Source organism: Cyrtonyx montezumae, unplaced genomic scaffold (genome assembly GCF_038088225.1).
Source record: "Cyrtonyx montezumae isolate F1298 unplaced genomic scaffold, pur_monq_1.0 scaffold_7, whole genome shotgun sequence".
Taxonomy (NCBI): Eukaryota; Metazoa; Chordata; class Aves; order Galliformes; family Odontophoridae; genus Cyrtonyx; species Cyrtonyx montezumae.
Window position 1 is genome coordinate 795,334 of NW_027072078.1, and position 27,452 is coordinate 822,785.

The 27,452-nt window shown below is 41.6% G+C and overlaps 1 protein-coding gene across 2 annotated transcripts in view; it reads left to right on the plus strand.

The window, feature by feature from the left end:
* The window catches only part of DIP2A (disco interacting protein 2 homolog A), a 104,952-nt gene that overhangs the window by 31,858 nt on the left and 45,642 nt on the right, over nucleotides 1–27,452 (plus strand). For both annotated transcript variants that reach the window (XM_065750732.1, XM_065750734.1), the window contains exons 3-5: nucleotides 12,007–12,126; nucleotides 17,366–17,485; nucleotides 24,226–24,471. In XM_065750732.1, coding sequence (XP_065606804.1) covers nucleotides 12,007–12,126; nucleotides 17,366–17,485; nucleotides 24,226–24,471 — 486 coding nt within the window. The remainder of the gene's footprint in view (nucleotides 1–12,006; nucleotides 12,127–17,365; nucleotides 17,486–24,225; nucleotides 24,472–27,452) is intronic.

Genomic DNA, 27,452 nt, shown 5'->3' on the forward strand with positions numbered 1-27,452 from the left:
CTCTTCAAAAGCCAGTTATTTGGATGCGTCAGTGAACCTTGTCTCCCCGAGGTTCACTTTTATTTTGGTGAGCTGGATATGGGTTATCTAGTGTAGGTTGATGAGTTTAGGACTCTGCAGGAATTTGATCTTTCTCAAATCTCTGAAAAAATACAAGGATACAGGCCCTTTCTACATAACTAAGACACATGTATTGTTTTATTACATCTTCGTGGGTATTTCAGACTAGTAATTCCATTAGAATGAGTTGAGTTTCACAAACCTTACAACCATTTGTTCTGTAGTTTCTTGGAATGTGGAATTTACTCTGGGGCTTTGGAGTCTATAACAGTAATATAGTACTTAATTTTTAGGAAAAAAAAAGTGCAGTTATTTTTCTTGTTGTTACAGAATTAAAACTACTACTTTATTACAGATGGGACAGCTATGATCAGAAAACGTCTGAATCTTAATAAACTCATTTGGTTTGATCTTAATATACTTAGCTTAAATTGAATATATGAGAACTAAATGTGATTAGGTTGTCTGATTGTAGAAGTTTTTAGCTTGACTGATAATAATTTCTGAAAATACCAAGAGATTGTTATTCATCTGTCTTTCTAATTAACTGATTTTAGCATTACAAGAGGAAACCTTTGTGATCAAATTGTGTTTTGGGATCAAAATATTGTGATCAAATATTGTTTTGGGAGTATAAATTTGGAAATCGTGCTGTTCGGTTGACTTTTTTTGTAGTAAATTTTCATGAAAAATCATCTCACCATCAGTGTAGCTCAAGTTGTCTGGGTACAGCAAATGTTTTGTGCTTGCTGCTAGCAGAGGAAATGAAGATTTTACTCAGTAAAAAATAGGGAGAAATCCTCAAGCAGATGGCTCTCAAGCAGTCTGAACTTAGTAGTCAGGTCTGAGCAATTCATCTTTTCCCATTGTCCATTTGGTCATTAGTGGATAGTTACCACCTAGGATGGCAAAGACCACCTAGATCGAGTAGGGACTGAGAGGTTGGCCTCGAGCTGTTTCCCACCCTTGTACACCTTTTCCTTTCTTTCAGTGCTTTGAAACTGTTCGTCACCTTTTGTCCCTTCTTACTTGTTGAGCCAGTTCAACAGCTGTAAAAGGATTTAGTAGCATTCAAAGGACCTAACATTTATGCTTCAGCTTCCCTTCCCCTGTTCTTCAACTTGATCTGCCATATTGTGCAGACAGTAGCATGATATACAACTCAGCAGAGATGCACGGAAAACCCAAATTAGTGATCTGTTACCTTGCTGGTTTAACTGCTGTGCCTTTAGTTTTCAATTGACCTTTACAACTTGAAAAATAATACTTTTGAAATCTTTGTGTATTTCATAAATTAACTTAGTTTAAATCTGAAATAATATGAATTACTGTTTTGAGAGATGAAGTTCAGTATCAGGCTTTGTAGAAGGTTAATTATATTTAAATGCTTAATAGCAATTTCAAATAAGAGTTTGTTGAGATGTTGTTGAAAAGTCTTAAAAAAGTGCTGAGTTTGATGTTGAGACATCACATGTGATGCATATGAAATCAAGGAAGTGATAGGGCAGCTGCTCTGCTGGGTGGGTTGCCCATGAAATTACTCTAGCAATAAAAAGCACATGCTTTTGCTATATCTAATGTTAAAAAAGGAGTTTTTTGTTTGATGTATTTTCTTTACTCAAATGTCAGTCTGTGCTGGGTGAAGAGTAGGTTGTTTCAGTTAAATGTTTGGTATACTTGAATTCTTTTCCCTCCCAGTTTGTTTATGACTGAACAGCACAAGCTTTCACGTTACACGGTCACAAATTTATGCCAGTAAAATGCAGCTCATTTTTCTTAAGGTGAAATCTGTATGCATATGGTACACAAATTTTTTACTTTCAAACCTGAGTCTTCTCTCTTGTGAGGTAAATAACTCCCAAGGATGGTACTTCACAACAAAACAGTATAGATGATAGTATATTTGATAGTATATTTTGGGTAGTTCTATATAGATGGGATACAAATAATACAAAAGAGAAAATGGCTCACCTTCAAGATGTCAAGGCTCACAGGGGACTCCACATAGGAGGGATCTCCGAGAAGAGATCCTTCCCTGGTGGTGGTCAGCCCTTAAAAGGGGTTTGGGAGAGGTGGAGCCAGGCTCCCCCCCTTCCACTCACACAGGTATATCACCTTCACCTGTGCCCCCATGGCTGACTCAGTGCTCACCCCAGGTGACCAATCAGTGGTTCAGGCCGTGATTCAGCAGTTCCCATACACTCCACCCCTTCACGACATGAACCACTGATCAAGTAACCATAAGGTGAGCTCCCCTTGATACAGAGACCCAATACATCGTGACGCTTACATAGTTGCCTGTTGCAACGCATGTTGATGTAATCTGAGATGGGTGATGATTGGTACATCAGTCAAACTCTTCTTTGGGCCAGTGCTCAGTGGTATCTACTGGAAGCAATCACACAGTGCAGGTCCATCTTATGTGTCATCAGTCCCAGTTAGACCATCACCAGATGCTGCACATGGTCTTATAACAACTCTGGAACACTGTAGCATTGTTTGGTTCCTTCTGGTGACTCATAGACTTATGGGGAGTAATATAAGTGTTTTAGAGGTACCAAGAGGGGAAGATCTGCTCTCCAGGGTAAGATACAGGCTGTATTCCTGTCTTGGGTTAACACTTCAGCTTGTACAGGGGCATGCCCTGGCTGCCTGTACCAAACCCTTTGACCCAATGTCTGTGGCTGTACGACTATATCAGGCACCAAAGGGGTTGTCCTGATCTGCCACAGAGACATGATAGGGGTCCCTTTAGCAATAAAGACTGGAATGTTAACCATTATTTCAATAGGCCATGTACCAATTACCGGAGAGGCTACCAAACCCCCCACCTCCAATAATGTCCCCCATGGTGCAAGTAGGCCGCACCGTCATGGTCCATTATTTTATTGGTACCTGGTTTTAGGTCCTCGGGGGAGGGAGCAGAAGATTGTTCTCACAGCCAATCTGAGGTCTCACTTCATTATCAGTGCCCGTAATTTGGATCCTAAGTGGGGAGGCCCATGTTGTCTGTAACATTTTCAAGGCACTGGGTCTGCCGTCTCTAGGTCTTTCATTCAGGTCCCACAAGGTCTCGTGGAGTCTCTTTGTCCACCCCTGTAGGGACTGAGAGTCTGTCTTCAGGGCAGCCTTGAGAATACCATTGTAACGTTCGATAAGGCCTGCCCCCATTGGATTATATGGCAGGTGGAATCACCACTCAATATTATTTTCTACTGCCCAGCATTGTATCACTGCACCCGTGAAATGACTTCCTTGTTCACTCTCGATGACTTGCAGTGTCCCGTAGGCAGCCATCAACCTTGTGAGTGCCTTTATAGTGTATGCCTGGTTGGCTTTTGGTACTGGATAGGCCTGCATTAGCCCACTTGCGGTGTCGACACAGGTTAGGGCATATCTCGCCCCCTCAGACCGAGGGAGGGGCCCAATATAATCAACCTGCCACCTCTGTAGAGGATTGTGTCCTCTAGCAAGATGGGCTGTAGTTTCAGGCAACGACCTCGGTCTTATCTTAGAGCGAATGTCACAGTCTCAGCATGCTTGAGCTATGTCCGATAGTTATACGGGCAGTCCCCACGCTTTAGCGGCTGCCCACATGGTCTTCTGCCCAGCATGCCACAGCTTTTGATGTAGCCAGTAAGCGATATTCTCAGATGGCGAGTTCTCAACCCATCTAACTCGGGCCAGTGTGTCGGCTTCATCATTTCCTGGTGACTGTAGGGGTTGATGACCAGAAACATGGTAGACACGTACAGTTCTGTGTTTGACTACATTCCATATGTCTAACCACATATCTTTGCCCCAGATCGGTCGGGAGTGGATAGTCCAATCCTGAGTGGCCCACTGTGCGATCCAAAGAGTGAGCCCCCGATACACAGCCCAACTATCTGTGCAAATATTCAGGATACCATCACCAGGTTCTTTGGTTATAACCATCCACACCGCCCGCAGCTCTGCCCACTGGCTGCTTTGACCATCCCCCTCTTCGAACCAGATTGTGTCTGTGGCAGGATGGTACGCTACTGCTCTCCACTTACTTGGGTTGCCCTTGCTGGACCCATCCGTGTACCAGGCATCTTCAGGAATAGGATATTTTCCTTCCTGGACAGGACTCTTCTGTGGTGGAGCAACCAAAGTTTGTTTCGGTGCATCACTATGATACATTACTGGGCCAAGAATCTTCTGGAGCTCTTCTTTCAATGGTGAGGAAGACAGACTCCTCCTCTGACTGAGATAGGCGACCCATCGTGCCACCATCTGCACCTGGGCCACCCCTGTCTTAGGAAGGTGGGTCAGATCTCTTACCCACTCCTGGATTGGCAATGTAGTCTTGACTATAACTTCAGCCGTTTGGGTTATTGGCTCTACCACTTGTAATGCAGAATAGGCAGCCAATAACTGTTTTTCAATCATACTATATCTTTCCTCTGCTCCATGCCACACCTGAGACCAAAATCCAATGGGGGTCCGAACAGAACTCTGACATTGCCACAGGCCCCAGCCAAAGCCATCTTGAGTTACGTGAACATCTAGCTCAGCTGGGAGGGTAGGATCAAATATACCCAGTGCCTGGGCTTGTTTAACAGCCTGTTTCGCCTGTTGAAAAGCATCCTGTTCTGTTCTCCCCCAATCCCATAATTGGCCCTTTTTGGTAAGTCTATATAAAGGTCTCAGCAGCTGCGCCAAATGAGGTATAAAGGAACGCCAATATCCCAATATACCCAGGAATTCCTGCAGCTGCTTTGGTGTTGTAGGGACTGGAAATGCCTGAACCTTATCTATGATGGCATCAGGTAACACTTTGCTCTTTTCTGACCAGACTACCCCTAGAAATTTTACGGACAGTCCTGGACCTTGCACTTTTTGAGGATTGATAGCCCATCCTCTTTCACTTAGGTAGGCAGTTAATGAATCTGCTGCCTCCCCTACTGCTTCCAGTGAGTCAGATGTTAACAGGAGGTCATCAATATAGTGGTATAGGTTCACATTGTTTGGTTTTCTCCAGTCAGCCAGGTCACGTGCCACCAAGTTATGACAGTATGTTGGTGAGTGCACGTACCCCTGTGGCAAGACCTGAAAGGTCCACTGCCTGCCTCCCCACGTAAATGCAAATTGATCTTGTGATTCTTTAGCAATAGGTATGCTAAAAAACACATTTGCTAAATCCAGGACACAATGGTAGGTTTTAATATCCCTACTAAGAGTGTCCATTAAGGAGACGATATTGGGTACGGCCACATGGATGGGCGGCGTGACCTTATTCAGTTCCCTATAATCCACCGTCATTCTCCATGTTCCATCCAACTTCCGTACTGGCCATATGGGGGAATTATATGGGCTGTGTGTAGGTCTTATAATACCTACTTTTTCTAATTCCTGCACCATCTTTGATATTTCTTCTTGCCCCCCCGGGAGTCTGTACTGTCTTACATTAGTAATCCAGTGTGGTTTCGGCAAACAAATGGGCTCATGTTTCGCATGGCCCCTCAATATTGTCTGTATTGCCTGGATACTAATGTACCTCTGCTGTAGCCTGAACTCTCCCACAGTTGTCTGGAGAGCCAGACCCCATAGAATGTCTATGCCCAAGATATATTCTGGAATTGGGGCAATCGACATCTTATACTCCCGGGGCGGGAGACACCCAACCCCCAATTTCAACCATGTTTGGGTGACTGGAATAGTTTGTCCCCCAAACCCACCAATCATCACTCTATTACCCTTAAATTTTGTTGGGTCTCCATATATAATTGACGTTTCTGCACCGGTATCCACTAGAGCCATCGCCTTCTGCACATTTGTCCTAGACCAGAATATTGTTAATTCTACATAGGGCCTCCGGTCACATCTGGAGGCCCTATGGGGACCAGAGTTTTCCGTTAATCCATGAACTTTGCCAGATCCAAATCTTTTGCCACAGGTACTGTAGCCAGCGACACCTGCAGATGTTTTTTCCTTCTGTTTGGTATTATAAAGTCGGCCAGATTCCAGGTTGTTGTCGGTGTTTCTTGTATAATTCGTACTCCCGATTTTCTGGGAGCACTCTGAAATTTTTGATCATTCTTAAGCTGTTTCCACAGCTGTAACAAAACATGGTTGGGTTGCCCATCAATTTTGGTAAATGCAACCCCAGCCCGTATGAGGTCATTGAACATAGTCTTCCAGGATACCCGTACGGGGCCTGATCGGGGTATCCATGGAGCAAGCTTTTTAGTTTTAATAGGGAAGGCCTCAGCGTCTTCCACTACACGAACATTGCGCCTGGTTCTTACGCGCTCCGTCTCCCCCAAGTCTGCCACTAACTGGGCTGCCTGCTGTATGATGGCCTCTGATGCCACCAACGGATTTAATATGGAAACCAACATCCCATATAGGTGGGAGGGGGCCTGCTGCAGTATCAGATCTCTCATGCCCGCTATAAATTTCTCTATATCGGGGCTTTCAAAAGCATCTGCGTACAGAGCCTCCCTCATACCTAGTTCTCTGATGTATGTCTGGAGGTCCTCCATAGAGGACCACAAACCAGTATTGAGAGGAATATCAGTTTTATTAGGCCATGTTAGGCAGCATGCCGCCATCAACCAATCTATAATAGAATGGTTTTCATCATTGTAGTGGACGGCTGCATATAACCTTTGTCTCAAGGCCGGGTTTATTGTTATGAATGCTAATTTTGACATTTCTGTCCCATTCACTAAAACACTTTCAGCTCCTGCATCCCATAACCTTAGGAGCCATGATGGTATGCTTTCCCTTGGTTTTTGATGGAACCGCTGTACTAGGTCCATCAACTCATTAGCTGTATACAGACGAGCGGTCACATGGAGGCAGGTTTCAGCAGGGGACCATTGGTCAGGAGGCACCCCTGCTGGTCTATCCTGTACCTTTTTTGTTTTTTGAGTTATAATAGGCCAAATCTCAAATGGGTCCATCATAGATGGAGTTTCGAGATCTGCCTTAGAGATCTTTTTTCCTGTCATATCTGAATCTGCCTCCTCTGATTTTTGGATGTCCTCTACCAATATACTCCGTATTAGTCTTGTGGGGACATTTAGGCCAGGCTTTTTGGTTGTTAATGTACCCAGCTGTTGCTCAAGTTTCTCAATACGCTCTCTTAATAATTGATTTTCAGTTTCCATATTAAAATTTGCAGTATCTAATTTAAGTATGGCCATTACTAAAGGCCAGGCTACTGCAGAGGTGGCTAGCCACCACTCCTTGGTAATGAGTATGTCCTTATCTAATCCAAGAAAGTACTCAGTCAGATACCATGGAGAGGGAGAGGCAGTCCCTGAAACCCGCATGGGTCCCCATTTCTCAATAATGGATGCCAACCCATAGTAGGGTGACCCCATGAACCCTGGAATTAGACCAGGGATTGTCTGTTCTAGGGGGGTAATGTTCTCTCCCCTGGCCCATTTAAATATATTCCAAATAAAGGACATATTTAGTAAGTATAGATTATTATCACCAGAGCTGCCTGGCTCACCAAGTGTGAGGTAAATAACTCCCAAGGATGGTACTTCACAACAAAATAGTATAGATGATGGTATATTTTGGGTAGTTCTATATAGATGGGATACAAATAATACAAAAGAGAAGATGGCTCACCTTCAGGATGTCAAGGCTCACAGGGGACTCCACGTAGGAGGGATCTCCAAGAAGAGATCTTTCCCTGGTGGTGGTCAGCCCTTAAATAGGGTTTGGGAGAGGTGGAACCAGGCTCCACCCCTTCCAATCACACAGGTATATCACCTTCACCTGTGTCCCATGGCTGACTCGGTGCTCACCCCAGGTGACCAATCAGTGGTTCAGGCCGTGATTCAGCAGTTCCCATACATCTCTTCAATGCAGCATGCTGTGGTTAAATGTCTATTTTTTGTGTGTGTGTGCAGACATGCCGTACCAGTTATAGGGCTAAGGAGCAAAGACTTGTTTGTAGCTGTACTTGTGTACATACAAAATACTTTACAAAACATTTGCCTTTAGCATTAGTAAAACACCAGTCTAAAAAAAAATCGGTATGACTGCTGGAGTTGAAGAATTATTTGTACGATACACTCAGACGTACAGTTCAATTTTAGATAATCTTGTGTGGAGGTGGGAGTTGGACTCTCATCCTTAGGGATCCCTTCCAACTCTGAATACTCTATGAATCCATGAACATAAAGCACAGAAGCTGTTCCATCAGAGCCATCTTTGGGTTGATGTTTATGGCTGCCCTGTGTAGCCTGTCCTGAACAGAAGGCTTCAGGTTGTTGAGTCTGAGCAGCAATTTGGATGAGATGACCTCCAGTGGTCTCTTCTAATCCTTGTTTCCTAGGGTTCTGCAAAGATGAGTGTACTCTGGCTGTAATTGTGGAAATACTGCTTTGACATTTCAAAAATGCATATATTTCAGAATATGACTTTCCTACTGATAAGAACATCAGGGAAAGTGGGGAAAACACAAGCAGATTCAAGTTGTTATTCATTACTTTGTAACTGCAGGTGAGATCATTTCTGCATTGTGCTGGGAATCTATTCAAACATGAAAAGCAGCACTTGACCCTAGAGAGCTCACAGACTCATACTGTGTACCCTGAATGAGAGCTATTGTAAGATAACTTGTTTTTGACATTTTTATCTCTGCGTATCTAATTCCAGATGTGCTTAGCTAGGCATCTTCCCCAACAATGCTAGCAAAGTGTCCTTGTACTAGACACTGTTCAGTGCTGTTGCAGTAAAACAATTTTTGCTTGTACAGAATTACTAGAAATGTCATTAGTAGCTTTGACTCTTCGGTGTTAGTGGATGGACAAATACAATTCTGATTCAAATATTAACAGCTTTCCATTTGATTGGACCAAGTGTTCACCTAGCAGCCTCTTTCAGATGGCTTTTCATTTTCGCTGGATTTAGCTAAGATAAAAATGGACAAGCTACAGTAATAGTGGATTGTATTTCATTAATGCCTACTTCTTAAAATGTTGTATTTCAGATCTTCAGTGTAAACAAAGGGAGGTGACCTAATTATCCAGCTGCTTTTGCTGAAGACTAAGGTAGCAATTTGCATAGAAGCAGAATATATTAACAAGTTCACCAGGCTTGTGAAGCAGGATTTTTCTGGCATGTGATTGTCTGATAGTTAGTCTTACTGTTTTTAAAAAAAATGCTGTTTTTCGTAGTTCATATTATGAAAAAGGGAATAAACCCCTGAGATTAAGTGAAGAAGGACTGACCTGATTTCCTACAGTGCCACTAATTTTCCACATCATCGTAATTTAAAAAGAACTTCTGAGGTTTATTGCTCATTTGGTCACATTTCAACTGCTCTCATGCTGATCCACCTGTAATGCCCTGTAAGCATTTGAGGAAAAGGAAGTTCAGGTTTTGGAGTTTATAAGCATTTGTGCACTCTCCTGTGCTCGTTTGGGATACCTTCTCATCCTCACTCCACCATCACCACTGCTGGCACAGCCAAATAGCAGAGCTCAAGTTGCACATAACTCAGGAGCATTGCATGGACTGTTTGTCATCTGCTGTTTGGTTATTCCAGTTAGCTCATCTTTCTGTCTGGAGCCTCCTAGTTTACCTGGTACATTCGAGGACTGAATACTGTGCCAGATGTGGGGTGTCATTGACCACACATTACTGTGGGCAGCTTTACTGGGCATAGCAGACTGTAGACTGGGAGATGGCCTTGGATGTAGACTTAGAGGTCCCGACTTCAAGGCTGAGCAGTTGCTTGCTTACACATATGCAGTACACACTGCTGCAGAAGCCTGAAACTTTATTCATTTTATCAGTGCTTTGGTGCATGTGGAGGGAGGCCTGTGTGGAGGAGCCATAGGAATGCGAGAGAGCCAGGAGCTCTGAGGGTGATTTGAGCTTCTTCCTCCACTAACAATTAGTAATGCTCTCCTGAAAAAAAAAGAAATAGATAAGAATAATCCCCTCTTTTATTGCCTACTTCACACCACGAGAATCATGAGATCAACCACAACCAAGCTGATGCCTTGCACATTGTTGAATAGAGTCCTCCCTTGTGTATTTGCTGGGTTGTTTTATTTTTAAGATGTACTGTAAATATGGAAAAATCCACTTCAGCTTGTTCCTCCCTGTGGTCTTTTCCACTGCCTTGGTTATCACATTATCCTCTTGTATCTGTTCTTCTCTTGAAGTGTTTGAGGGAGCATTAGCTCTGTAAGCTTTCTTGTTGTTTGTAATGAATGAAGCACCATGTTCTTACTCAGCTCTGCAATCAGCTGTTCTCCTTTGGGAACACTTGGGTTTCTTTACTGGTCTGGCAGGGCAGGTCTCATGGTGCCTTTTGGGCCTGCCACATGCTCAGATTGAAATTTGCATGTGTTACACATGACGTGCTTTTATCACTTGGTGAGTGAAATGCAGTGGTTGCTGCTACTGATGTTTCAGCCTACCTATGTTTGTGTACCTGTGAAGGCCCGTGGGTTTTGTTATAAAGCAGTCATATAGGTTTCCTTATTTAATTATTTATCTTGGGCTCGTGCTATTTCATAAAATAATTTGATAAGTGAACATGTTCACTGCAGAAGAAATATCCAAAATGCTCAGTGGGGCTGACAAATGTTGTAATCTTCAACAATTCAAAAAGCTAAAAAACAAACAAAAAAAAGAAAATTATTTGTGATATATTTGCAATACATATATTTCATTACTGTTTCTGCCATTCAGACCACATGGAGGAAATATGGAAGTACTAAGCAGTGTTTGAAATGACATTTAGATTATGGCAAACTCAAGTTATGGCAAATAATGTTATGCGTTTTAATATTTTGTCTAAACACAGTCCTGTAAAGAGTGAAAAAATGCACAGCTATGCTTTCTGCTTGATAAAGGGATTTGAAAGTAGGTTTCAAGATTCCTGAAAGGATGGTCAGTTTTTTGGTATATTTTTGACTCTGTTTTCAGTCAGCATAAATAGATTGCCTGCAGATTTTCACATGGAATGTGTAAGGTTGCAGTCAGATATTCACCTCAAAGAGAAGTCTGATCACGTCTCCTTACTACACTTCTACAAGATCTGTCTTACCTGAAAAAATTTCTGTCACTTCACTATCATGTCTTACTCATGCCATTGCTTTTTGTACATTTGTGAATGACTGTGTTCAAGGGCAGAGCACAGGAAGAGTAACATTTCATTAAAAATCTCTGATGAATGCCTTGAGACCTCACTAGGAATTGTAGCTACTGCTATTGAACTAGGCTGATATGTTAGGCTTACAGAAACAAATATTCCACTAGTTTGGTGTTTCTTGTTGCTCTCATTTTTTTCTAACAAAAAAATATAAAAACATAAAAAGTTCTATTACTTTCATACGTTAATTCATTAATTGTAGAGTTCTTGTAAAATGTGATTCTTCCTAGTATTATTCAATCTAATGGATGTAGATTAAAGAGATGTGGATTCCTAAATATTATTTAGCTGTCTTATTTTTAGAGTTGAAAGGAATTTGACAGAATGGTTCAAGTATTATTTGAAAGGTAGAGCAGTACAGTTGTGTAATTTCAGCATCTCCAAGTCTGACGTGGAATTGTAATGGTATTTGTAATGTTTCTCTTATTGTCCAGTGTTAAGCTGTGGGTGGATAGGTTCCCCTTCCCTCTTCTCCATGACACTTTCCTCCACCATCCAAACGGGTCTGGGGTACACAGCACTCAATGGTGAATGATTGTACACTGTAAGGAGCAAAGCTATTTTTCTGTTCAGAAGCAATTTTTATATTCTGTGTAAAATTTACATCAAATTTGGTTTTATTTTCAGAATTTAAAATGCAAGTAGATAGTTCTGTTATTAAAGGTATGGACTTTGGGCTCCAGTTGGTTTTGTAAGTAGGTGTCAAGGGCGGTAGTAGACTTTCAGCATGAGAAGCAGATGTTTTATCTGAGAACCTGATTTGTACTGAAGTCAAATTCTTATTTCAGGTGTGGATCCATCCCTGCAAGCAGAGAACAGAGTCCCAGGCACCTCCCAAGCTACTGCTGTTGTGTCTAAACAGCAGAAATCACATTCCACCAACTCAAGGGATGAGCGCTTCCGATCTGGTAGGTTGAAGATGAGTAGCTAAAACATTGGGTGTCATAACAGAAAAGAATTACCAGTACAATATGCCTAATAAGGAAGTTGGAAGTGTTTTGGAAGAAAATGAGAGCTAATAAATATTTTTAAAGTAGCTTTGTGGAAGAGGAAGAAATTGTAGCCACGCTTTGTGTCTCCTGTATTACTGTGAATTTATGCCATGCTTAACAATTTTCTCATTTGCTGGTTTGGTTTCTGATCTCTAGAATAGTTACTTAAACATTCAGAAGATGATGGCACGAGGGCTCGTTTTGTTTTGTTTCTGTTTGTTTGTGCTGCTTCTTAAAGGAAGGTTGTAGGATTATCGTGTTCACTGCAGCTCACTTTCAAATGTTTCCTGGTTTAAAACAAGTGCACAAAAAAAGGAAATTTCACAATGGATATTTTATATTAATTTTAAATGGACACCCCTGTGACTTAACCTGTTATGGAAACTTGTGAAAATGCTGTTATCACCATCACATCCTGTATGCATTGTTGCTTTTCAGGTGGTCAGAATACACCGTTTCCCTGTGAAATCCCTTGTCACAATAGTGAGAAAAAGCAGGTGTTTGGAAGCTTTTCTCTGATAAATACGTTTGAACTCATAACAAAGTGATCATTACACATCTTAGCTTTGGTGGTAGAGGGAGTTATGACACGTAGTGTGTATCTTCAATATGCTGTTGTTCTTGGGTCACCTTGCTTTGTAACTGCTGGTCAGTGGAGCATATCAGATCATATTACATTATTGGCATTTAAAAAAAGGCATCAGAAATGGAGTTGATACATCTGCACGAATTCTTCATAATAAATGCAGGATGGATGAGGCACTGTAAATATTCTGAAATTAAGGATTCCTCAGAAAGATTCGTGGAGTATTTCTATGAAGTATGACTGTGGCAGTTGGATTTATTCAGCCTGGAGAAGAGGCACGAGGGATACCTCGTTGTGGCCTTCCTGTACTTAAAGAGGGCTTAAAAAAAGTATGGAGACCAACTTCTTACATGGTCTGACAATATTAGGAGAAGGGGTAACCGCTTTCAACTGGGAGAAAGGAGGAAATTCTTTACTCTAAGGGTGATGAGGCCCTGGCACTGCTGCCCAGAGCTGTGGGTGCCCCATCCCTGGAGACACTGAAGGCCAGGTTGGATAGGTAGGGCCCCAAGGAGCCTCAGCTGGTGGGGCAGGGGACAAGTCCACAGCGGGGGTTGGAACTGGATAAGCTGTTAAGGTTCCTTCTAACCTATGCCATTTTATGCATCTGTGATATTGTTTATGTCCTTTGAACATAAAAAAATCACCATGTATCAAATTTACTGTGGGTATTCTTTTAATCTCTTTCAACCCAAGCTGTTCCATAATTCTACATTGATCACTCTTAAAGTAATGCCTCCTATTTATTTTCATGGTAACTGTAAAGGATAGAAAGAGCACAGTAGCACTATTTGATAGAGCAAATTCTCAGCTACAAAATACTATTTTTCATTATAGTTAGCACCATTAGCTATTCATTTTTGCCAGTGATGAACAAGAACTTGTATGCTGTCCTTGTAGAAATCTGCAGCAGCAGAGGTGACTGTTGTCACTGCTGAAATGCAGCATCCACTCCTAACTGTGCTCTCATCCACTCTGTGGTCTCTGTAAATGTTCAGCAAGTGTTGATGAATGTCAACAGGTACATTTTTTTTCCATGTGGGGAAACTGCCCCTCTGCTGCCATCTGTCACATAGCAACAAAATATAACAGAATGTTGGAGGGAAGGTTCATCCTCTGCTGCCATACCACCACCATCTGCCTCTGACATCATGGGCCATCATCATTAAATAGGAGGCATTACTCTACATGAGCAACACTCATGTTTATATTGTTGGCTGTACAAGGAAGCTCCTGAATTTCAGAGAAGGTTGCATAGTATCAAAGTTAACAACAGGAGATATTTGACTTATGCAAAAGTGAGTCATGCATATTTATGTTTGCATTTTAAATGTATCTTCTATGTCATTTTACTACTCAATGTGTACTGAGAAAGAGTTTGAGATTGAACTACAGACACGATTTCCAAGTTACTTTGTGAATGAATTACAGCCATGATTTCTAAGTTACTTTGTGAACAAGTAGCTTCCAGGTGAATTACAAGGTGAGACATGAACCTGATACAAAGAAATTGATTTAGGTTGCAGTTGATAGTGTTAAACAGTAATTAAATTCTCAAGAAGAGCACAATTGTAATGGAGAATACTTGGGAACTATTAGCGAAGAATGCTTGGAGTGGTATGTTGCACACACTGCTACTTTTCTTATCTTGCAGTTTCAAATGCCTTAGTTTGTGCCAAGGATACTTTAAAGGAAACAAAAAGCATGCTGTATCACTGGTATTGTTTGGGGGAAATGTAGTGTAGGACTCTTAAGCTAGTAGGTAGTTGGTTATTAAACAAGATCACCTAGATAATTGCTTATTAATAGATATGGCTTTTAAATATGGGTCTGTCAGTGCTACTTCTCAGTGCTTCCTCTTTTCCTAGAATTGAAGTTTCTAGGGTACTGCTGATTTAAATTTATTTGAAGTGAGTGACTCTGAAATGCCTCTCTCAGTCTCACTGGTCTAGAATGAAGCCAATATTGTTGCATTCTGTTAACAGATTTTTTCTGAACGATTATAAGCAATCCTATTAATGAGCAGCTGTTTGAGATTAACCCTGATGGGTGGCTTTTTAGGTTTTCTTCACATCAAAGTTTAAACTCTTGGGCAACAAAAAAGTTCTTATAACATATGTAATTGGATTTCTTCTTCCCTTTTGTGACATATGGCAAGACTTAGGTGCACAGGTGATGTCCGTACCAAATAGTGAACCTATCGCTTGATTTGATTAATGTTTAGCTTACACTTATCCAAACAAATACAAATAGTGATGCCAGCAGACTAGATTGCTTTCACTTTCTCCTCTAACTTTTAACCAAAGGAATTATTTGGGTTTATTGAATTAGTTATCTTTTGTATTTAAATTAAGAGATAAAATAAAAGAAAAACACAAAGATTTTAAAAGCATCTGTATTCTGACTCTAACAGATGTTGAATCTAGTTGATAATCATCTTCCAATGCTTTACATCACTGCTGATGCTGTTTTCCAATGCTATTCCAGCTGTGAGATTTATGCATATATAGCGTATGACTAGAAACATTGACAACACGTCTCAGAAAATACTAGATACTGCTTAAATAGCTTCACTCTGTTCTCCCAAATCTTTGGCATAAAGAGTCACTGTTCTGCTTCACAAAGCCATCTCAGTTTATCATAGAGGTTCTAACTGTGCTGAATGTATGTTCTGCAAAAAGATGTCGTCCACTAGCAGCAGCAGCCTGAAATGTTATTTTTCAAGTTTCACTTCATTGGGACATATTAAAGCTGCTTGTCTCTCACAACATTTAGGCAATAATTTTGGCCTCTACTGCTTCTTCCATCAATTGCGTGCCTTATTTGTTCTTTGGACTTGTGGGAAGAACATCTTATTTCCTTATGGCCTTCCAGCTTTCTCTTTCCACCTTTCTTTCCTTTCCTTGCATGTTAACAGTTTTACTATGTCTTTGCAAGAGTTTACAGTTAAGAGCAGAATACAGTTCTTGGTAGAATAGGATCTCTTTTTGCAGCAAGTATAAAAAATCTGCTGCAAACAGTTTTTTGGTAGTTTTGCAGAGTTGCCTTTCCTTTAAATAAACAGTAGTCTTTATTACCCACAGATTTCATCTCCAAGCAGTAAATATTAACTGAAAATTTCCATCAGTGGTATACTGTTAATAAATAATATAGGCAATAAGTGTTCCCTGAACAGCACTTAACGTTACAGAGTTCAGTGATGATGGTGTGATAGACAAGGTGAGAAACGCAGAGGCTTTGCAGACATTTTTGCATGCTGACAACCCTACTTTCCCTTTACCCAACAATTCAGAGGACACTTTAATCCAGTGTATTGCAGTTACTGCTGTTTTTCCTCCTGTGAGGATGTGCAGTTTCTATGAAGACTCCAGTTCCTCTCTCCTCTTCAGACTTTCTGCTGCCTGGTTTTGGCTGTAAACCTAGATGAGTTAGCTGGTTAGCATTTAGGGCATCTGAAGATGCTTTCTCTCTAACTCTGCTTTCTCTTTCCACACTTTCACTTTTTCCTGGTAACTGTTCTTCAGCGTGTAACAGCTAGGTCTTTGCTGCTATGCCCTTCTGAGCATCCTTCTGCAGTACACAGTAAACTGTACTGACCATGTACTGACCATAAACCTGTACTGAACATACAGTGGACTGAACAGGCTACAAGATATCTGCTCCAGCTGATGAGCATCTCTGTTCAATGTGCAGGTGTGACACCTGTGCAGCCATTGCAGAATGCTGTATTTTCATGTCATGTAAGATAGCCTGATCCCACACCAATCAATCCTCCCTGCTCTATTGGACTTGCCACAGTCACGCTTGCTTTCTTAATATGGGAAGTAACATTCCAGTAGTGAATGCAAAACTCCAGTAGAGAAATGCAACAATAACAAAAAACAAAGCAAGACCAAAAAAAAAAAAAAAAAACACCATAGAGAACATCTGGTGGAAGTTTTTAAAGAAAAAAGTATATGGGTTACAGCAGTGAATTTATTGCTTCTTGCAGAAGTGTATAATTATCAATCAGAACAATAATTAGCTTGCAGAGTTGCACAGGGTCCATTAAGTGGTGCAACATCTCCAGTCCATACACATATTACAGGTCAAAAATTAATATTGTTGCTCTTTGAATGTCATAGCACATTTAAGGTGCATCCTGAAAGGTATTATTTTTGGGTTTTATTTTTTGCAATCTATATTGAAGAGGTGCAGCCATATGGGCCATGAGTTTGCAGGAGACATTTCTAGAGGGAGACAGTGCAGGTTGCTTCAGCTGCTGCTATTTGGAGAACTAAGATTGGTAGCAAAACTTGCTGACCAGTGGTGAAGTAACTGATGCACTTGTAACAGCTTCTGAGTTCAAAACCACAGTACTAGCATTTAACTTTGGACCTTTTTGTTCTCCTTTCTGCTCACCTGTTCCAGAAGTGAGCTAAGCAATTGGACAAAAGCAACGAGGGCCCTCATGTGCAGTTCAGATTTTGTATTTGAGCTGTTAAAGATGACATTTGTGCTTTCTGTGTTCTTAGAAAGAAATTGTGACTGAATTTGATTTCCTAACTTTTTTGTTTGTTCTCTATATAGATGTCCACACTGAAGCAGTACAGGCAGCTCTTGCGAAATACAAAGAGAGAAAAATGCCTATGCCTTCAAAGAGACGGTCTGTTCTTGTGCACTCTTCAGTAGAAACATACACACCTCCAGGTATCTATTGAGTTAACTATATAAATCTTGCCAGGTACACTTGTTAGCAAAACATAAAGAGCAGATGCTTTGTCCTGCCAAGATGTAAGTATATTGCAGTGAACTTCCATATTCACAGCTGCGTTTCCTGATCATCTGGTGTTACTTGGAATTGTTTATGTCTTTCCTCAACATTTTTAGTGTTTCATCGAGAAATACTGTAGCTACTAAAGGTACACTTGAAAGCCACCATAGAGTGAGCAGTTGCCCTTTATTCATGAAGTACATTCTTTTACAGTGTATCCCCTTTGGGAAGTGAGAATCTCGACTATCAGATCAGAATACTAGTGTGTTACTTGGGGTTGTGTAAGATTCTTTTTAAGAGTTAAAAAACAGGCCATTGTTGTGTTACAGCATTAGCTTGCTGGATGCTCACCAGAAGGTTTTAACTGAGAAATTTAAAATGTTCAAATGCTGTAATTGCTCAGATAGTTTAGATCAGGATGTTTCCTTAATATTTTTTTTATTTTTTATTTTTGGTAAATAAATAATCTTTCTAGAAATTGGCTCACAGTGAATTCTCTAGAGGATAAGAAAATCTCTCCAGAATTGTATCTTGCTATCAGGTGCTTTGAGGCCAATACTGTATGCAAAGACAAAGCTTTTCTCTTAGCTCTCAAGCTGTGAGTGGTGTGCTCTTACCCTTCCTGATGTGTCTGTAGAGCGGAAGCACAGTGACCTCTAGTGCCCTTCTCCATCAGTTTTCTTTCTTAGTCCTGTAAAAGGGCATATAGGCTGTGCTGCTCACTTGCTTCCTGGGCTGTGTTTCTTCCTTCTCTTCATACTGTTCAAAGGAAATTCAGTTTTTCTTTGCTAATTATACAATTTTGTACTTTATTACGTGGGTTCTTCAATTATTTAATTAGTTAGATCATTTTTCTACTACACATATACTCAGAAGCCCATAAGGACAACTAATGCAGCAGGGTGGCTGTAATGCTTTTGAGTTTTCCTGCATAAAGGTCATGTGTAAACAGGGAAGCTGTCATGAATTGTATGAAGTGTAATCCTGGAGAAAATTCAGTTAAAGTGACTGTCTGGATACTGAGTCTTCAAAGAGAGGCCCTACATTTTCTGTTAATAGTGACTCAAAGCAGTTTTTCTTTTCGCTGTCCAAAATGAGTTCTGATGTAGCAGTCAGTGGTGCATTTTATATAGTACCACTGTCCTTGTCTTATTCCTGTAGTTTGCCAAATCACTATGTATTTGGAGTGAGGTGTGTCATGACAAGAAAAGAACACACTGCTATTCTGCATAAGATTCAATAATACAAAAATAGCTGGCTTCCAGAAGCTCCACTGGTATGGATAGGAGAGTGGGAGGACAGCTAGATTTTCCTGTCTCCTCTGGCATTTAAAACTAGAACAAATTGCCTGATGTTCTTGGGAGAGAACTAAGGCATCTTTCTCTTTTGGCTTCCTTCAGGTCAGGTTGTGAGCAGCTCTGACAGTGTCTCTGCAGCCACTGCTGTACACACTCCATCAGGGATCTGCACACTGCATCAAAGGAGAAAAGTCTTAGAGGCCTGAGAGACACTAGGAAAAAATCGTGATAGCTTCCCTCTGTATAATGTGGAGAATCTGTGAGTTTATGTTATCAGTGCTCAGCTCGCTCATACGTTCAAAGGGGAGCAGGACAAAAGTGCTAGATGGAGGAGCCCCAAAAATGCCCTGCCCCACCTCCTTCCACACACAGTCCAGAAGCCATCAGGCCATCACTGATCCATCCCCACAGGTCCACAGGAGCATGGAGAACAATGTCAGTAAGAAGCCAAGTTAACAACTCAGAGAAGGGGGTCACCCTCTCCAGGCCTTTTCAGAGCTGTCTCTGGGGAGCCTGAGCCCTGCTGTCCTCACATGAGACCCATCAAGACTGGTCAACACTTCAGCACCTTCTGTGCTGGGAAATGCAGGGGATGCCTGGGGGGCATGGGGAGCATTTATGGGATGCAGGGAAAAGGCATTTTAGGATTGCACAATGTTTAGGTGATAATCAGAGGTAGAGAAGTGGATGGGTTTGGGTCATTTTTGGAGAAACAGGTATGGGGAAGATACAGGTAAGTGTATATAGGATAAATAAAAGTCCAGTCATATAAATGATACGCTTGCCTGGCATACCATGCACCTGGCTAGTGTTTCTAATGTTTTACCTGGATGAAAGGACTCCTTGTTTGATGTGTAGGGAGAGGCTGTGGTCCACCAGTTGGAGTTGAACCATAGATTTGGGATCTGTGTGCCTGGAGAGAGAAGTTAGAGTGGACTGATGTGCCAGCAATAGGTAGAATAAGCAGGTCACTGAGCCCTGTGTGTCCATGGTGCCAACAGCAGGAGTGAGTGGAGCCTGAGTATCAGCATCTGGATACCAGAGGGCAGAAAGCCTGCAGTGAGGAAAGCCAAGTGCTAGCTTCTGATGTGCTACTTGGGCCAGAGGCCTGTGTCAGCCAGGGATGGAAGCAGAATGAAGCCACTGGTGCTGCCTGTGTGTGTCTGCATGGGTTATCTGTGTGATAAGTAGTGCTTGTGCACACGTGGGCTGTATGCGTGCTCCATGTATGTGTGCCGTGCTTGAGCCTCAGCTCTGCTTGGAGTTAGGGCATGGAGCTGTGGCAGCCTTGCCTCTCTTAGGCCTGTAGATTCAGCACTATATATTTTCCCTCAACAGAAAATATTTGAACTACTGCATCATATCAAATAAATTCCTACCTCCGTGTTGTCAAGTGGGATTTACAGAATTTAGATAATTTATGAAGTACCCTGCTGAGGAATGCAGCTGACTTTATCAGTTACAAGACATTAGACTTTTGATCATTTCTTCTTGGAGGGAGAATTAAAAAGTGCTATCAGACAGGAGCTGCTGGAGTATCATCTTCTGACAAACCTGCCCAAATTGTTAGCACAAAAGTCAGAAATACTGATGGCCAATCCAAACCTCTCCTGGTGCAACTTGGGACGATTTCTTTCCATCCTTTCACTTTTCACCTGAGAAAAAGAGACTGCCACCCTCCTCCCTGCAAACTCCTTTCAGGTAGTTGTAAAGAGTGATGAGGTCTCTTCTCAGCCCCCCTTTTCTCTGTATTGAACAACCCCAGTTCCCTCAGCTGCTCCTTGTTTTCTAGACTCTTCACCAGCTGCACTGTTCATCTCTGCACATGCTTAATCAACCCAATAGCCTTTATGCAGTGAGGGCCCAAAACTGAACAGTGTTTCAGGTGCATTCTCTCTAGTGCCAAGGGGACAATCACTTCCCTGGGGGCTGAACACCATATATTCCAGATACAAGGATGCTGCTGTCTTCTTGGCCACCAGGTTGCTCTGTTGGCTCATGTTCAGCTGACTGCGACCAGCACCCTCAGGTGCTTTTCTGCTGGGCAACTTCCCAGCAACCCTTCCTGTGCAGCAGTATAGACTTGCCATTGTTACGATGCAGATGGAGGGCTCAGCACTTACCCTGGTTGAATCTTGCAGCTGCAGTTAGCCCACTGATTTTGCCCAGCCAGATCCCTCTGTAGAGTCTTCCTACTCATACAGATCAGCTGTCCCACCTAGCTTGGTATTCACCACAAACTTACTGAGGGTGCATTTGATCCCCTCATCCAGATCACTGATAAAAATGTAAACAAAATTGGCCCCAGTACTGAGCCTTGGAAAATGCTGTAGGTGGCCGAACACCAGCTGGATTTAACTCCATCCACTGGGACTGCTTGAACTTGGCCATTCAACCAGTTCCTTACCTGTGATCTGTACACCTGTCCGAGCCATGAGCAGCCGGTTTCTGTAGGAGAATACTGTGGGGAATAAAGTCAAACTATTTGTGGAGTTGACTCAACTTGAAAAATTTGAAATTGCAAAGAGCCTGAGTAGCTGTGAAGCATCTCATTGTACTGTCAGGTACTAGTAACAAAGACTGTTATTCTGACAAGGAATTAGTGAGATTTGCTGGATCCGAAATTGGTCTTTGAAATTAAAAAAAAAAATGTTTTTTGATAAAGAGTTGATTTCAGGAGACATTGTGCTACAGAGTCACTTTACTAGAGTGCATTTAACTTTGTCTGAGTGTGATAGCTCATGACACATGCCCTTCATCTTGAATGGGAGGCATTATACTACTCTCATGGATTATCCTTTATGATGCAGTGACCACAGTGTCATGACGGCTCAGGAGTTCCACGTCTTTGCTGTTATTTTTTAAGAATTCAGTCCTTCTTCAGAACAATTGTGCTATCTAATTTGATGGTTTTTTTTTCCATTTTGCATTACTAGGAATGTGTTGACCTGAGCAAGTAAACTACTGCCTTAAAATCTTTGTATTTGCAGAAGTTAATGCAATTAAAATGAGACATTGTTAATAGCTGAAAGGCTGTTAAAAGTAGTTACCATCCATTGCCAGGAAGGGAGCTTGCATTCTGCTTACAGTGTTAAATTCAAAACCAAGTCCCCTGACTGATAGTAACGAAACTGCAGTTATTTGCCATCTCCCAAAATTTTGATGTACTTTTCATCTAAGTGAGCCTCTCCTTCCCATCCACATTTCATGTGATGAGAACTTGAGCTGCAGATTCAGTTTGTGCTCGGCCCAGGGGGTGATAGCTGCTGTGCCTCTCTTGGGCCAGCTCCCAGCCAGGAAGAGCTGCACGCCAAGTACATAGCATTCTGCACACAGCACTCTGGCCATATCCTGCATTGTTGCTCAACCAACCTAGCTGCTTTTCTCTTCGTGATAGAATTGTTTTGAAATCAGCAAGGTTTTACTGTGAGGATTTCCATTTCATATGCAGATAATATTTTACATGTAATTTTTTTTCCTGCTTATATAAGGTATTTGAGAGCTTAGAAATTTTAGAGGGACTTTGCAGAACTTGTAACTGGGCAAAAGATACGTTCTAAAATTTCTGAGAAACCTTTGTTTTTCAGTAATCCTATTTTTCACTCCGAAGTGGTAATAAGTCATAAAAGTGGCTTTTTTTTTTTCCAAGCCTGATTGTTTGTTATCCTGTTCTGTTACGTGTTCCTGGAACTGTTTGTGTTTGTCTTCTTCCTAAAAGAAAGGGAAGGCTACAAGCACTATGGGGCTGGTTTGGCTCCTCTCCAGGGACAGATGTAGTCAGCAGCCAAAAACTGCAACTGTGGGAGTAGACAAAAAATAGTATATAAGGCACAGTCCCTGGAATGGTCATCCACAGCTGTATCTTCTCAAAATCAGTTGTGTGTACTTATACTCAGAACTTGTCATATTTGACTAGAGATGCTCAAGTAAAGACATTTGTGATTTTAACTTTGGAAAGGCTGCTAAGGTAAACAGGATTTCTGGTTTTGTGGTTTTAAGTGGTTAAGAGCAATTTTACTGAAACTGCTGGAAATGCACGTATTCTTAAAGCAGGATTGAACATGTGGTAGTTGAAAATTGTTGCCAGAGATGAAGTAATGCTTCTCAATATGACTTCAACAAAATTTGGTTGTGGAATTACATATTACTGTGTTCAGAGGATTTAGCAAAGTACCAGAACAAAGACTGCAGATTTCTGAGGCAGCAGCCTCGTGTCACCTGGGAGCTCCACATCTGGAGCAGACACCATATCTTTTTCATCAGCTGCTGTTTGGCTCTTGTTGACTTCTGCTGCACTATCTTTGCAGGAATATTCTCACCATTATGTGCGACTACCCTGCACAAACTGACTTGATATGAACTTTATCTGTATACGGGCAATGCATTGTGGTAGGAGTACCCCTTTGATTACCAGGGGTGGATGGTGCTGTGTTGAGGATCTAGTTCTTAAAATGCAACAGTTCCTTTAGTAAGAGACTGAATATGGAACCTATTTAGTAACTTCTGTTTTTGTGCCAAGCATAGCTCAACATTCAGACAAGTTCTGCAGGAAATCTCAAACCTAAAAAAGACAAAAATATAAACTCCGAGTAAAACATCTTGACTCCGAGTGAACTGAGATTATATTATATATTTTAATAGACCTTTCTATTTTATTGGTTGAGCACGTAAGAGAGATTGGATGCAAAAGGGAAACTTATGAAAAGCTGTGAGTAACTGGATGTTAACTAAAATGGTTATCAGGGTTTTAACAGTGACAAGTGTACATCTGCAATGAAAACGTGTTTTTCTAAGCATTGGTATACATTAATATCAGCTTGTGGTTAAAGTTCATAGGTTTTAGTTCCTTTTAATTATTATTTGGTTAATGAAATGACCCTTTCATTGGCACTGCACTTTTTTTTAGTAGGTAGTTGAAGAAAAGGTCAAAGGGACCTAACAATGAACAATTAAAAAAAATAAATAACAGAAAAAGAAAATATATCCAACAAAAAATGTGATGGAAGTTATTCAGGTGGGGCGAATTCCAATGTATTTATTCAGAAATATTTCATAAGGGTGGCGTGCTTATTTAGCATGATCTAAAGTATATTAATTATCTGAATTAGAAATGTTTTTCAGTCATTGTCTTTCCAAGTACGGGAGGTAAATGAAACATTGCTTCAAGGTGCTCTTGTTACAACACATAGAATTTGTTGCATTACCCTGACAAAATGGTCATGAACAGAATTATTGCATGCAAAGATATCATTTGCTTAATAGATGCATCTCATGTGTAGCACATGAGAATGCTACGCAAAGAACATGGAAAAACTTCATGTTCCTGTCTGTTGGGTCATTCCCACGTTACATGCCTGTCATCATTATTTTAATCACAGACACATCGTCAGCATCAGAAGATGAGGGCTCGTTGCGTCGGCAAGGGCGGATCACCTCCACTCCGTTCCAGAGCCATTCCAACGTAGAGCCATGGCTTAACAGGGTTATTCAGGGCTCGTCCACCTCATCCTCTGCATCTTCCACCTCATCTCATCCAGGAGGGAAACTTGCTGCTGCTTCCAGTACTGCTGCTGCCACCGCTGCTGCCACGGTGCTTGCAGATCTCATGGCACACATCCAGCTAGGTTAGTAAATAACTCCCTGTGTGATTGGAATAAAATTGAATTAAAATTCCAGAGCAGAGATAAATGCAGAAGTCAGGAAAGTGCTGTGCTTCACCATGGGCTATCCCTAAATAGCCTTAAAATGTACAAGCCGCAGACCAGGTATGTATGATACATATGTATTTAATTTAAATCAAAGCAGTTGTTCATGAGATCAGAACATGCATTCTCTTGATAAAATGCTTGATTTATCAATAAGCTAAAGTTTAATTTTCAGTAAAATGTAAAAAGTGGATTTTCAAGAGGATCATGTTTTTGGTGTGTGCTTTATAATCTTAAATGTATTTTCAGTGGACAGCATTATGCTATGGATTTCAAAGGTGACTCCGTTGGTTAGAAGTCTATAAGTACATCCAGAATCTTTGGGAAGTTTATGAAATTAGAGGTACTGAAAAAGATAGATTTAAAGGTGAAGTGTGATTTTCCTTTTATTAAAATTTGTCAGGATAAAATTTGTCCTTTATTGAGGAATTAAAGTGAAAAAATGCAAGTACTGTTAAGCCAAAATGTGAATCATAAAATCTTAAAAATTGAAAGGGATCTCTGAAGATCTTCTAACCCAACTCCCATGCTACAGCAAGGTTCCCTAGAGTAGATTCCAGAGGAAAGCATCCAGGTGGGTTTTGAATATCTTCACATAAGGAGACTCCACAACCTCTCTGGGCAGCCCATTGCGATGTTCCATCATCCTCAAAGTAAAAGAAGTTCTTCCTCATGTTCATGTGGAACTTCCTGTGCTCCAGTTTGTGCCTGTTGCCCCTTGTTCTGTCACTGGGCACCTCCAAAAAGAACCTGGTCCCATCCACTTGACAGCCTCCCTTGGGATGTTGATAAGCATTGATATGATAAACACTCGGTCTTCTCCAGGCTGAACAGTTCCAGGTCTCTCAGCCTTTCCTCATAAGGGAGATGGTCCAGACCCCCAGTCATCTTTGTGACCCTCCACTGGACTGTCTTTAGCAGTTCCCTGCCTTTCTTGAACTGTACTGTTCAAAACTGGACCCAGTGCCTCAGATGTGGCCTCATCAGGGCAGAGCAAAGGGAGGTATAACCTCCCTTGTCCTGCTGGCCGTGCTTTTCTCAATGCTCTCCAGGACACCACTGCCCTTCCTGCCCTCAACTGCTGATTTATGGCCAACCTGTTGTCCACCAGGACACCCAGTGCCTTCTCTTCAGAGCTTCTCTCCAGCAGGTCAGCCCCTAGCCTGTATTCATGCATACAGTTATGCCTCCCCATGTGTAGGATTCTGCTCTTGAAATGGTTGAACCTCATCAGGTGGTTCCTCTCTGTCCAGCTCTCAGTCTGTCCAGGTCTTGCTGACTAGTGTGTCAGCCGCTTCTTCCAGCTTTGTATTGTCAGCAAACCTGCTGAGAGTGTACTCCATCCCTTTATCAGCTTGGAATAGGTCCTAACCCCTGAGGAAATCTTCTAGCTACAGATCTCCAACTCAGCTCTTCACCTCTGGATCACACCCCACTGAGCTCTGCCAGTCTGCCAGTTCTCAGTCAACCTCACTGACTACTCATCTTCCCACACTTCCTAGGCTTACCTACAAGGATGTTATGGGAGACAGTGTAAAAAGCCTCACTAAGTTAAGATACACAACATCCCCTGCTGTCCCCTCATCTACCCAGCCTGTCATGACATCCTAGAAGGCCACCGGGTGTGTGTGTGATTTCCCTTTGATGAATCCATGTTGGCTACTTCTGATAACCTTGTTTTCTTCCACTGCTTGGAGATGACACCAGGAACAAGTTGTTCCACCATCTTTTCAGGTACAGAGGTGAGACTGACTGGCCTGTTAGATCCTCCTTGTTGCCCTTTTTGAAGACTGGAATGACACTGACTTTTCTTCCAGTCCTCAGGCACCTTTCCTATGAGTGAGTTTTGTCTTTGTAACCCTGAAGGTCCAGGACTTCCTGTTACTTTTTTTTTTATTTGTGGGATACTTAGTAGGAAGGGAGAAAGGTGATCTTTTCCATTGTGGAAATGCTTTTTATATTGTTTCTGTAAACAGTCAAGTGAAAATTGATAGTGGATTTATTTGAGTACAACAGATGAGTAGTAATGTAAAGCTATGGGGAAGGACCCAGAGGAGTGGTAGTCTATGTATTTCAAATAATTTATCTTCTTTCCAATGTAATTTAGAAAAAAAAAATTGTGTTTCACCTATAGTGAATGGTTTGGGTTGGAAGTGACCTTAAATCCTTCCCAGCTCCAGCCCTGTCAGACCAGGTTGTTCAAAGCTGAGTTAAACCTGGCCTTGAACTTTTCCAAAGATGAGACATCCACAGCTTCTCTGGGCAGACTGTGCCAGTGCCTCTGAATAAAGAATTTCTTTTTATCTAATCTTAAACCTACACTTTTTTAAATTTAAGACTGCTATCCCTTGTCCTGTCGTACAATTTCTGATAAACAACCCCTCCCCATCTTTCCTGAGGGCTTCCTGTAGGTACTGGAAGTCCACAGTGAAGTCTCCCTGGAGTCTTTTTTCTCTTCTGCATTTTGCATGCAAAGCTAAACAACTCTCTCAGCCCGTCTCTGTAGGAGAGATGCTCCTGCACTCTGAGCACTTCTGTGGGCTTCCTCTGGACTCACTGAGACAGGTCCATGTCTTTCTCGTGCTGTGAATCCCAGAGCTGAAAGCAATACGTTCTCAAATTGTGTTTTTCTAGTACTGTGCCGTAGGTATCACGTATATGTCACGAATGTCAAGAGTTCTGGCAGTTCTGATAATTAACTGTTTGCTTACCTGGTGCTGTATGCCTACATAGACAATAGAGACAATCTTCTCTAATTCTTTATAGAGAACAGATTAGGTCAGATTGGAAAAACACTGAAATGCTTCAATAGATTGAAGCTGAAGGCTTCTGTGTCCTGGGATGAGACACTTGAGACGTCAATTAACAGGATAATTCAAGGCATGCATTTTTTTTTCAAA